General features: G+C 40.9%; 1 protein-coding gene across 1 annotated transcript in view; it reads left to right on the forward strand.

Annotated features, from left to right (window-relative positions):
- The window catches only part of LOC135534408 (bifunctional heparan sulfate N-deacetylase/N-sulfotransferase 4-like), a gene marked incomplete at its 3' end in the record, with an annotated part of 34,683 nt that overhangs the window by 87 nt on the left and 20,186 nt on the right, over positions 1-14,410 (forward strand). Inside the window, exons 1-2 of the mRNA XM_064961415.1 lie at positions 1-34; positions 540-1,000. The exon at positions 1-34 is cut by the window's left edge and continues 87 nt beyond it. Coding sequence (XP_064817487.1) covers positions 1-34; positions 540-1,000 — 495 coding nt within the window. The remainder of the gene's footprint in view (positions 35-539; positions 1,001-14,410) is intronic.

Raw genomic sequence — 14,410 nt, forward strand, 5'->3', positions numbered from 1 at the left:
GCCCCCACTTACAGCTCAACCAATCAGAGAGCACGTTGCCGTGGCGTGCCCCTGCCCTTTCCAACTCCCTACAGATCCCCCAACACACACACCGACAGACGAACCGACCGGTACACACACACCGACAGACGAACCGACCGGGACACACACACTAATAAACAAACCAACACACACACTGATAAACACCCCAACACACACACCGATAAACACCCCAACACACACACTGATAAACACCCCGACACACACACCGATAAACACCCCAACACACACACCGATAAACACCCCGACACACACACTGATAAACACCCCAACACACACACTGATAAACACCCCAACACACACACTGATAAACACCCCAACACACACACTGATAAACACCCCAACACACACACTGATAAACACCCCAACACACACACTGATAAACACCCCAACACACACACTGATAAACACCCCAACACACACACTGATAAACACCCCAACACACACACTGATAAACACCCCAACACACACTGATAAACACCCCGACACACACACTGATAAACACCCCGACACACACACTGATAAACACCCCAACACACACACTGATAAACACCCCAACACACACACTGATAAACACCCCAACACACACACTGATAAACACCCTGACACACACACTGATAAACACCCCGACACACACACTGATAAACACCCCAACACACACACTGATAAACACCCCAACACACACACTGACAGACGATCTGACCCCAACACACACACTGATAAACACCCCGACACAAACACTGATAAACACCCCAACACACACACCGATAAACACACTGGCAGACTATCCGACCGCGACACGCAGCCCCTCCCCTCAGTCGACCCAGTAGTATTGGTACTAGTAGAATCACAGTATAGCCAGTTAGGACAGGACATAGTCGCCATCCTGGAGTCAGCCAGGTACCCCTTCACAACAGAGATCACCCCGGGGAAGAGAGACCTGCCTCCTCTCACTGACCAGGTTAATATTATTATTATTATGGGGAAGGGAGACCTGCCTCACTGACCAGGTTAATATTATTATTATTATGGGGAAGGGAGACCTGTCTCTCTGACCAGGTTAATATTATTATTATTATGGGGAAGGGAGACCTGTCTCACTGACCAGGTTAATATTATTATTATTATGGGGAAGGAGACCTGTCTCACTGACCAGGTTAATATTATTATTATTATGGGGAAGGGAGACCTGTCTCACTGACCAGGTTAATATTATTATTATTATGGGCAAGGGAGACCTGTCTCCTCTCACTGACCAGGTTAATATTATTATTATTATGGGGAAGGAGACCTGTCTCCTCTCACTGACCAGGTTAATATTATTATTATTATGGGGAAGGGAGACCTGTCTCCTCTCACTGACCAGGTTAATATTATTATTATTATGGGGAAGGGAGACCTGCCTCCTCTCACTGACCAGGTTAATATTATTATTATTATGGGGAAGGGAGACCTGCCTCCTCTCACTGACCAGGTTAATATTATTATTATTATGGGGAAGGGAGACCTGCCTCCTCTCACTGACCAGGTTAATATTATTATTATTATGGGGAAGGGAGACCTGTCTCACTGACCAGGTTAATATTATTATTATTATGGGGAAGGGGAGACCTGCCTCCTCTCACTGACCAGGTTAATATTATTATTATTATGGGGAAGGGAGACCTGTCTCACTGACCAGGTTAATATTATTATTATTATGGGGGAAGGGAGACCTGTCTCACTGACCAGGTTAATATTATTATTATTATGGGGAAGGGAGACCTGCCTCCTCTCACTGACCAGGTTAATAATTATTATTATGAGGAAGGGAGACCTGTCTCACTGACCAGGTTAATATTATTATTATTATGGGGAAGGGAGACCTGTCTCCTCTCACTGACCAGGTTAATATTATTATTATTTTAGGGAAGGGAGACCTGCTTCCTCTCACTGACCAGGTTAATATTATTATTATTATGGGGAAGGGAGACCTGCCTCCTCTCACTGACCAGGTTAATCTTATTATTATTATGGGGAAGGGAGACCTGCCTCCTCTAACTGACCAGGTTAATATTATTATTATTATGGGGAAGGGAGACCTGCCTCCTCTCACTGACCAGGTTAATAGTATTATTATTATGGGGAAGGGAGACCTGTCTCCTCTCACTGATCAGGTTAATATTATTATTATTATGGGGAAGGGAGACCTGCCTCCTCTCACTGACCAGGTTAATATTATTATTATTATGGGGAAGGGAGACCTGTCTCCTCTCACTGACCAGGTTAATATTATTATTATTATGGGGAAGGGGAGACCTGCCTCACTGACCAGGTTAATATTATTATTATTATGGGGGAAGGGAGACCTGCCTCACTGACCAGGTTAATATTATTATTATTATGGGGAAGGGAGACCTGCCTCCTCTCACTGACCAGGTTAATAGTATTATTATTATGGGGAAGGAAGACCTGTCTCCTCTCACTGACCAGGTTAATATTATTATTATTATGGGGAAGGGAGACCTGCCTCCTCTCACTGACCAGGTTAATATTATTATTATTATGGGGAAGGGAGACCTGCCTCACTGACCAGGTTAATATTATTATTATGGGGAAGGAGACCTGCCTCACTGACCAGGTTAATATTATTATTATTATGGGGAAGGAGACCTGTCTCACTGACCAGGTTAATATTATTATTATTATGGGGAAGGGAGACCTGTCTCACTGACCAGGTTAATATTATTATTATTATGGGGAAGGAGACCTGTCTCCCTCTCACTGACCAGGTTAATATTATTATTATTATGGGGGAAGGGTGACCTGTCTCACTGACCAGGTTAATATTATTATTATTATGGGGAAGGGAGACCTGTCTCACTGACCAGGTTAATATTATTATTATTATGGGGAAGGAGACCTGACCAGGTTAATATTATTATTATTATGGGGAAGGGGAGACCTGCCTCCTCTCACTGACCAGGTTAATATTATTATTATTATGGGGAAGGGAGACCTGTCTCCTCTCACTGACCAGGTTAATATTATTATTATTATGGGGAAGGGAGACCTGTCTCCTCTCACTGACCAGGTTAATATTATTATTATTATGGGGAAGGGAGACCTGTCTCCCTCTCACTGACCAGGTTAATATTATTATTATTATGGGGAAGGGAGACCTGTCTCACTGACCAGGTTAATATTATTATTATGGGGAAGGAGACCTGTCTCCTCTCACTGACCAGGTTAATATTATTATTATTATGGGGAAGGGAGACCTGTCTCCTCTCACTGACCAGGTTAATATTATTATTATTATGGGGAAGGGAGACCTGCCTCACTGACCAGGTTAATATTATTATTATTATGGGGAAGGGAGACCTGTCTCACTGACCAGGTTAATATTATTATTATTATGGGGAAGGGAGACCTGCCTCACTGACCAGGTTAATATTATTATTATTATGGGGAAGGGAGACCTGCCTCACTGACCAGGTTAATATTATTATTATTATGGGGAAGGGAGACCTGTCTCCTCTCACTGACCAGGTTAATATTATTATTATTATGGGGAAGGGAGACCTGTCTCACTGACCAGGTTAATATTATTATTATTATGGGAAGGAGACCTGCCTCCCTCACTGACCAGGTTAATATTATTATTATTATGGGGAAGGGAGACCTGTCTCACTGACCAGGTTACTATTATTATTATTATGGGGAAGGGAGACCTCCTCTCACTGACCAGGTTACTATTATTATTATTATGGGGAAGGGAGACCTGCCTCACTGACCAGGTTAATATTATTATTATTATGGGGAAGGGAGACCTGTCTCACTGACCAGGTTAATATTATTATTATTATGGGGAAGGGAGACCTGTCTCCTCTCACTGACCAGGTTAATATTATTATTATTATGGGGAAGGGAGACCTGCCTCCTCTCACTGACCAGGTTAATATTATTATTATTATGGGGAAGGGAGACCTGTCTCACTGACCAGGTTAATATTATTATTATTATGGGGAAGGGAGACCTGTCTCCTCTCACTGACCAGGTTAATATTATTATTATTATGGGGAAGGGAGACCTGTCTCCTCTCACTGACCAGGTTAATATTATTATTATTATGGGGAAGGGAGACCTGTCTCACTGACCAGGTTAATATTATTATTATTCTCACTGACCAGGTTAATATTATTATTATTATGGGGAAGGGAGACCTGTCTCACTGACCAGGTTAATATTATTATTATTATGGGGAAGGGAGACCTGTCTCCTCTCACTGACCAGGTTAATATTATTATTATTATGGGGAAGGGAGACCTGTCTCCTCTCACTGACCAGGTTAATATTATTATTATTATGGGGAAGGGACCCTGTCTCACTGACCAGGTTAATATTATTATTATGGGGAAGGGAGACCTGCCTCCTCTCACTGACAGGTTAATATTATTATTATTATGACCACTGACCAGGTTAATATTATTATTATTATGGGGAAGGGAGACCTGTCTCCTCTCACTGACCAGGTTAATATTATTATTATTATGGGGAAGGAGACCTGTCTCCTCTCACTGACCAGGTTAATATTATTATTATTATGGGGAAGGGAGACCTGTCTCACTGACCAGGTTAATATTATTATTATTATGGGGAAGGAGACCTGTCTCACTGACCAGGTTAATATTATTATTATTATGGGGGAAGGGAGACCTGTCTCACTGACCAGGTTAATATTATTATTATTATGGGAAGGGAGACCCTCCCTCACTGACCAGGTTAATATTATTATTATTATGGGGAAGGGAGACCTGTCTCACTGACCAGGTTAATATTATTATTATTATGGGGAAGGGAGACCTGTCTCCTCTCACTGACCAGGTTAATATTATTATTATTATGGGGAAGGGAGACCTGTCTCCTCTCACTGACCAGGTTAATATTATTATTATTATGGGGAAGGGAGACCTGTCTCCTCTCACTGACCAGGTTAATATTATTATTATTATGGGGAAGGGAGACCTGTCTCCTCTCACTGACCAGGTTTATTATTATTATTATTATGGGGAAGGGAGACCTGCCTCACTGACCAGGTTAATATTATTATTATTATGGGGAAGGGAGACCTGTCTCACTGACCAGGTTAATATTATTAATATTATGGGGAAGGGAGACCTGTCTCTCTCACTGACCAGGTTAATATTATTATTATTATGGGGAAGGGAGACCTGTCTCACTGACCAGGTTAATATTATTATTATTATGGGGAAGGGAGACCTGTCTCACTGACCAGGTTAATATTATTATTATTATGGGGAAGGGAGACCTGTCTCCTCTCACTGACCAGGTTAATATTATTATTATTATGGGGAAGGAGACCTGCCTCACTGACCAGGTTAATATTATTATTATTATGGGGAAGGAGACCTGTCTCCTCTCACTGACCAGGTTAATATTATTATTATTATGGGAAGGGAGACCTGTCTCCTCTCACTGACCAGGTTAATATTATTATTATTATGGGGAAGGGAGACCTGTCTCCTCTCACTGACCAGGTTAATATTATTAATATTATGGGAAGGGGAGACCTGTCTCCTCTCACTGACCAGGTTAATATTATTATTATTATGGGGAAGGAGACCTGTCTCCTCTCACTGACCAGGTTAATATTATTATTATGGGGAAGGGAGACCTGTCTCACTGACCAGGTTAATATTATTATTATTATGGGGGAAGGGGACCCAGGATTATTCCTCTCACTGACCAGGTTAATATTATTATTATTATGGGGAAGGGAGACCTGCCTCACTGACCAGGTTAATATTATTATTATTATGGGGAAGGGAGACCTGCCTCACTGACCAGGTTAATATTATTATTATTATGGGGAAGGGAGACCTGCCTCACTGACCAGGTTAATATTATTATTATTATGGGGAAGGGGAGACCTGTCTCCTCTCACTGACCAGGTTAATATTATTATTATTATGGGGAAGGGAGACCTGTCTCACTGACCAGGTTAATATTATTATTATTATGGGGAAGGGAGACCTGTCTCCTCTCACTGACCAGGTTAATATTATTATTATTATGGGGAAGGGAGACCTGTCTCCTCTCACTGACCAGGTTAATATTATTATTATTATGGGGAAGGAGACCTGTCTCCTCTCACTGACCAGGTTAATATTATTATTATTATGGGGAAGGAGACCTGTCTCCTCTCACTGACCAGGTTAATATTATTATTATTATGGGGAAGGGAGACCTGCCTCACTGACCAGGTTAATATTATTATTATTATGGGGAAGGAGACCTGCCTCCTCTCACTGACCAGGTTAATATTATTATTATTATGGGGAAGGGAGACCTGCCTCACTGACCAGGTTAATTATTATTATTATGGGGAAGGGAGACCTGTCTCCTCTCACTGACCAGGTTAATATTATTATTATTATGGGGAAGGGAGACCTGTCTCACTGACCAGGTTAATATTATTATTATTATGGGAAGGGAGACCTGTCTCACTGACCAGGTTAATATTATTATTATTATGGGGAAGGGAGACCTGTCTCACTGACCAGGTTAATATTATTATTATTATGGGGAAGGGAGACCTGTCTCACTGACCAGGTTAATATTATTATTATTATGGGGAAGGAGACCTGTCTCCTCTCACTGACCAGGTTAATATTATTATTATTATGGGGAAGGGAGACCTGTCTCCTCTCACTGACCAGGTTAATATTATTATTATGGGAAGGGAGACCTGTCTCACTGACCAGGTTAATATTATTATTATTATGGGGAAGGAGACCTGTCTCCTCTCACTGACCAGGTTAATATTATTATTATTATGGGGAAGGGAGACCTGTCTCCTCTCACTGACCAGGTTAATATTATTATTATTATGGGGAACTGACCAGGTTAATATTATTATTATGGGGAAGGGAGACCTGCCTCCTCTCACTGACCAGGTTAATATTATTATTATTATGGGGAAGGGAGACCTGTCTCACTGACCAGGTTAATATTATTATTATTATGGGGAAGGGAGACCTGTCTCACTGACCAGGTTAATATTATTATTATTATGGGGAAGGGAGACCTGTCTCACTGACCAGGTTAATATTATTATTATTATGGGGAAGGGAGACCTGCCTCCTCTCACTGACCAGGTTAATATTATTATTATTATGGGGAAGGGAGACCTGTCTCACTGACCAGGTTAATATTATTATTATTATGGGAAGGAGACCTGTCTCACTGACCAGGTTAATATTATTATTATTATTGGGAAGGGAGACCTGCCTCACTGACCAGGTTAATATTATTATTATTATGGGGAAGGGAGACCTGTCTCACTGACCAGGTTAATATTATTATTATTATGGGGAAGGGAGACCTGTCTCACTGACCAGGTTAATATTATTATTATTATGGGGAAGGGAGACCTGTCTCCTCTCACTGACCAGGTTAATATTATTATTATTATGGGGAAGGAGACCTGTCTCCTCTCACTGACCAGGTTAATATTATTATTATTATGGGAAGGGAGACCTGTCTCCTCTCACTGACCAGGTTAATATTATTATTATTATGGGGAAGGGAGACCTGTCTCACTGACCAGGTTAATATTATTATTATTATGGGGAAGGAGACCTGTCTCACTGACCAGGTTAATATTATTATTATTATGGGGAAGGGAGACCTGTCTCACTGACCAGGTTAATATTATTATTATTATGGGGAAGGGAGACCTGTCTCACTGACCAGGTTAATATTATTATTATTATGGGGAAGGGAGACCTGTCTCCTCTCACTGACCAGGTTAATATTATTATTATTATGGGGAAGGGAGACCTGCCTCACTGACCAGGTTAATATTATTATTATTATGGGGAAGGAGACCTGCCTCCTCTCACTGACCAGGTTAATATTATTATTATTATGGGGAAGGGAGACCTGTCTCACTGACCAGGTTAATATTATTATTATTATGGGGAAGGGAGACCTGTCTCCTCTCACTGACCAGGTTAATATTATTATTATTATGGGGAAGGGAGACCTGTCTCCTCTCACTGACCAGGTTAATATTATTATTATTATGGGGAAGGGAGACCTGTCTCACTGACCAGGTTAATATTATTATTATTATGGGGAAGGGAGACCTGCCTCTCACTGACCAGGTTAATATTATTATTATTATGGGGAAGGGAGACCTTCTCCCTCTCACTGACCAGGTTAATATTATTATTATTATGGGGAAGGGAGACCTGTCTCCTCTCACTGACCAGGTTAATATTATTATTATTATGGGGAAGGGAGACCTGCCTCACTGACCAGGTTAATATTATTATTATGGGGAAGGGAGACCTGTCTCCTCTCACTGACCTCCTGTCTCACTGACCAGGTTAATATTATTATTATGGGGAAGGAGACCTGTCTACTGACCAGGTTAATTATTATTATTATGGGAAGGGGAGACCTGTCTCACTGACCAGGTTAATATTATTATTATTATGGGGAAGGAGACCTGTCTCCTCTCACTGACCAGGTTAATATTATTATTATTATGGGGAAGGGAGACCTGTCTCCTCTCACTGACCAGGTTAATATTATTATTATTATGGGGAAGGGAGACCTGTCTCCTCTCACTGACCAGGTTAATATTATTATTATTATGGGGAAGGAGACCTGTCTCACTGACCAGGTTAATATTATTATTATTATGGGGAAGGGAGACCTGTCTCCTCTCACTGACCAGGTTAATATTATTATTATTATGGGGAAGGGAGACCTGTCTCCTCTCACTGACCAGGTTAATATTATTATTATTATGGGGAAGGGAGACCTGCCTCACTGACCAGGTTAATATTATTATTATGGGGAAGGGAGACCTGCCTCCTCTCACTGACCAGGTTAATATTATTATTATTATGGGGAAGGGAGACCTGCCTCCTCTCACTGACCAGGTTAATATTATTATTATTATGGGGAAGGGAGACCTGTCTCACTGACCAGGTTAATATTATTATTATTATGGGGAAGGGAGACCTGTCTCACTGACCAGGTTAATATTATTATTATTATGGGGAAGGAGACCTGCCTCCTCTCACTGACAGGTTAATATTATTATTATTATGGGGAAGGGAGACCTGCCTCACTGACCAAGTTAATATTATTATTATTATGGGGAAGGAGACCTGCCTCACTGACCAGGTGCCTCACTGACCAGGTTAATATTATTATTATTATGGGGAAGGAGACCTGTCTCACTGACCAGGTTAATATTATTATTATTATGGGGAAGGAGACCTGTCTCACTGACCAGGTTAATATTATTATTATTATGGGGAAGGGAGACCTGCCTCCTCTCACTGACCAGGTTATTATTATTATTATGGGGAAGGGGAGACCTGCCTCCTCTCACTGACCAGGTTAATATTATTATTATTATGGGGAAGGAGACCTGCCTCACTGACCAGGTTAATATTATTATTATTATGGGGAAGGGAGACCTGCCTCCTCTCACTGACCAGGTTAATATTATTATTATTATGGGGAAGGGAGACCTGCCTCACTGACCAGGTTAATATTATTATTATTATGGGGAATGGAGACCTGTCTCCTCTCACTGACCAGGTTAATATTATTATTATTATGGGGAAGGGAGACCTGCCTCACTGACCAGGTTAATATTATTATTATTATGGGGAAGGGAGACCTGTCTCCTCTCACTGACCAGGTTAATATTATTATTATTATGGGGAAGGGAGACCTGTCTCACTGACCAGGTTAATATTATTATTATTATGGGGAAGGGAGACCTGCCTCCTCTCACTGACCAGGTTAATATTATTATTATTATGGGGAAGGGAGACCTGTCTCACTGACCAGGTTAATATTATTATTATTATGGGGAAGGAGACCTGTCTCACTGACCAGGTTAATATTATTATTATTATGGGGAAGGGAGACCTGTCTCCTCTCACTGACCAGGTTAATATTATTATTATTATGGGGAAGGGAGACCTGTCTCACTGACCAGGTTAATATTATTATTATTATGGGGGAAGGGAGACCTGCCTCACTGACCAGGTTAATATTATTATTATTATGGGGAAGGAGACCTGTCTCCTCTCACTGACCAGGTTAATATTATTATTATTATGGGGAAGGAGACCTGCCTCCTCTCACTGACCAGGTTAATAGTATTATTATTATGGGGAAGGGAGACCTGTCTCACTGACCAGGTTAATATTATTATTATTGGGGAAGGGAGACCTGTATCCTCTCACTGACCAGGTTAATATTATTATTATTATGGGGAAGGGAGACCTGTCTCCTCTCACTGACCAGGTTAATATTATTATTATTATGGGGAAGGGAGACCTGTCTCCTCTCACTGACCAGGTTAATATTATTATTATTATGGGGAAGGGAGACCTGTCTCCTCTCACTGACCAGGTTAATATTATTATTATTATGGGGAAGGGAGACCTGTCTCCTCTCACTGACTAGGTTAATATTATTATTATTATGGGGAAGGGAGACCTGTCTCACTGACCAGGTTAATATTATTATTATTATGGGGAAGGGAGACCTGCCTCACTGACCAGGTTAATATTATTATTATTATGGGGAAGGGAGACCTGTCTCCTCTCACTGACCAGGTTAATATTATTATTATTATGGGGAAGGGAGACCTGTCTCACTGACCAGGTTAATATTATTATTATTAATGACCAGGTTAATATTATTATTATTATGGGGAAGGAGACCTGTCTCACTGACCAGGTTATATTATTATTATTATGGGGAAGGGAGACCTGTCTCACTGACCAGGTTAATATTATTATTATTATGGGGAAGGGAGACCTGTCTCACTGACCAGGTTAATATTATTATTATTATGGGGAAGGGAGACCTGCCTCCTCTCACTGACCAGGTTAATATTATTATTATTATGGGGAAGGGAGACCTGCCTCACTGACCAAGTTAATATTATTATTATTATGGGGAAGGGAGACCTGCCTCACTGACCAGGTTAATATTATTATTATTATGGGGAAGGGAGACCTGACTCACTGACCATGTTAATATTATTATTATTATGGGGAAGGGAGACCTGCCTCCTCTCACTGACCAGGTTAATATTATTATTATTATGGGGAAGGGAGACCTGCCTCACTGACCAAGTTAATATTATTATTATTATCCTCTCACTGACCAGGTTAATATTATTATTATTATGGGGAAGGGAGACCTGTCTCACTGACCAGGTTAATATTATTATTATTATGGGGAAGGGAGACCTGTCTCACTGACCAGGTTATATTATTATTATTATGGGGAAGGGAGACCTGTCTCCTCTCACTGACCAGGTTAATATTATTATTATTATGGGGAAGGAGACCTGCCTCACTGACCAGGTTAATATTATTATTATTATGGGAAGGGAGACCTGTCTCACTGACCAGGTTAATATTATTATTATTATGGGGAAGGGAGACCTGCCTCACTGACCAAGTTAATATTATTATTATTATGGGGAAGGGAGACCTGCCTCCTCTCACTGACCAGGTTAATATTATTATTATGGGGAAGGAGACCTGCCTCCTCTCACTGACCAGGTTAATATTATTATTATTATGGGGGAAGGGAGACCTGTCTCACTGACCAGGTTAATATTATTATTATTATGGGGAAGGGAGACCTGTCTCACTGACCAGGTTAATATTATTATTATTATGGGGAAGGGAGACCTGCCTCCTCTCACTGACCAGGTTAATATTATTATTATTATGGGGAAGGGAGACCTGTCTCACTGACCAGGTTAATATTATTATTATTATGGGGAAGGGAGACCTGTCTCTCTCACTGACCAGGTTAATATTATTATTATTATGACCAGGTTAATATTATTATTATGGGGAAGGGAGACCTGTCTCACTGACCAGGTTAATATTATTATTATTATGGGGAAGGGAGACCTGCCTCACTGACCAGGTTAATATTATTATTATTATGGGGAAGGAGACCTGTCTCACTGACCAGGTTAATATTATTATTATTATGGGGAAGGAGACCTGCCTCACTGATTATTATTATTATTATGGGGAAGGGAGACCTGCCTCCTCTCACTGACCAGGTTAATATTATTATTATTATGGGGAAGGAGACCTGTCTCACTGACCAGGTTAATATTATTATTATTATGGGGAAGGAGACCTGTCTCACTGACCAGGTTAATATTATTATTATTATGGGAAGGGAGACCTGCCTCCTCTCACTGACCAGGTAAATATTATTATTATTATGGGGAAGGGAGACCTGTCTCTCTGACCAGGTTAATATTATTATTATTATGGGGAAGGGAGACCTGCCTCACTGACCAGGTTAATATTATTATTATTATGGGGAATGGAGACCTGTCTCCTCTCACTGACCAGGTTAATATTATTATTATTATGGGGAAGGGAGACCTGCCTCACTGACCAGGTTAATATTATTATTATTATGGGGAAGGGAGACCTGTCTCCTCTCACTGACCAGGTTAATATTATTATTATTATGGGGAAGGGAGACCTGTCTCACTGACCAGGTTAATATTATTATTATTATGGGGATGGGAGACCTGCCTCCTCTCACTGACCAGGTTAATATTATTATTATTATGGGGAAGGGAGACCTGTCTCACTGACCAGGTTAATATTATTATTATTATGGGGAAGGGAGACCTGCCTCCTCTCACTGACCAGGTTAATATTATTATTATTATGGGGAAGGGAGACCTGTCTCTCTGACCAGGTTAATATTATTATTATTATGGGGAAGGGAGACCTGCCTCACTGACCAGGTTAATATTATTATTATTATGGGGAAGGGAGACCTGTCTCCTCTCACTGACCAGGTTAATATTATTATTATTATGGGGAAGGGAGACCTGCCTCCTCTCACTGACCAGGTTAATAGTATTATTATTATGGGGAAGGGAGACCTGTCTCACTGACCAGGTTAATATTATTATTATTATGGGGAAGGGAGACCTGTATCCTCTCACTGACCAGGTTAATATTATTATTATTATGGGGAAGGGAGACCTGTCTCCTCTCACTGACCAGGTTAATATTATTATTATGGGGAAGGAGACCTGTCTCCTCTCACTGACCAGGTTAATATTATTATTATTATGGGGAAGGGAGACCTGTCTCCTCTCACTGACTAGGTTAATATTATTATTATTATGGGGAAGGGAGACCTGCCTCCTCTCACTGACCAGGTTAATATTATTATTATTATGGGGAAGGGAGACCTGTCTCACTGACCAGGTTAATATTATTATTATTATGGGGAAGGGAGACCTGCCTCACTGACCAGGTTAATATTATTATTATTATGGGGAAGGGAGACCTGCCTCCTCTCACTGACCAGGTTAATATTATTATTATTATGGGGAAGGAGACCTGTCTCACTGACCAGGTTAATATTATTATTATTATGGGGAAGGGAGACCTGTCTCCTCTCACTGACCATGTTAATATTATTATTATTATGGGGAAGGGAGACCTGTCTCACTGACCAGGTTAATATTATTATTATGGGGAAAGGAGACCTGTCTCCTCTCACTGACCAGGTTATATTATTATTATTATGGGGAAGGGAGACCTGTCTCACTGACCAGGTTAATATTATTATTATTATGGGGGAAGGGAGGCCTGTCTCACTGACCAGGTTAATATTATTATTATTATGGGGAAGGGAGACCTGCCTCCTCTCACTGACCAGGTTAATATTATTATTATTATGGGGAAGGGAGACCTGCCTCTCACTGACCAGGTTAATATTATTATTATTATGGGGAAGGGAGACCTGCCTCCCTCTCACTGACCAGGTTAATATTATTATTATTATGGGGAAGGAGACCTGCCTCCTCTCACTGACCAGGTTAATATTATTATTATTATGGGGAAGGGAGACCTGCCTCCTCTCACTGACCAGGTTAATATTATTATTATTATGGGGAAGGGAGACCTGCTTCCTCTCACTGACCAGGTTAATATTATTATTATTATGGGGAAGGGAGACCTGCCTCCTCTCACTGACCAGGTTAATATTATTATTATTATGGGGAAGGGAGACCTGTCTCCTGTCACTGACCAGGTTAATATTATTATTATTATGGGGAAGGGAGACCTGTCTCACTGACCAGGTTAATATTATTATTATGGGGAAGGGAGACCTGTCTCCTCTCACTGACCAGGTTAATATTATTATTATTATGGGGAAGGGAGACCTGTCTCACTGACCAGGTTAATATTATTATTATTATGGGGAAGGGAGACCTGTCTCACTGACCAGGTTAATATTATTATTATTATGGGGA

This window comes from Oncorhynchus masou, unplaced genomic scaffold (assembly GCF_036934945.1).
Source record: "Oncorhynchus masou masou isolate Uvic2021 unplaced genomic scaffold, UVic_Omas_1.1 unplaced_scaffold_3364, whole genome shotgun sequence".
Lineage (NCBI taxonomy): Eukaryota > Metazoa > Chordata > Actinopteri > Salmoniformes > Salmonidae > Oncorhynchus > Oncorhynchus masou.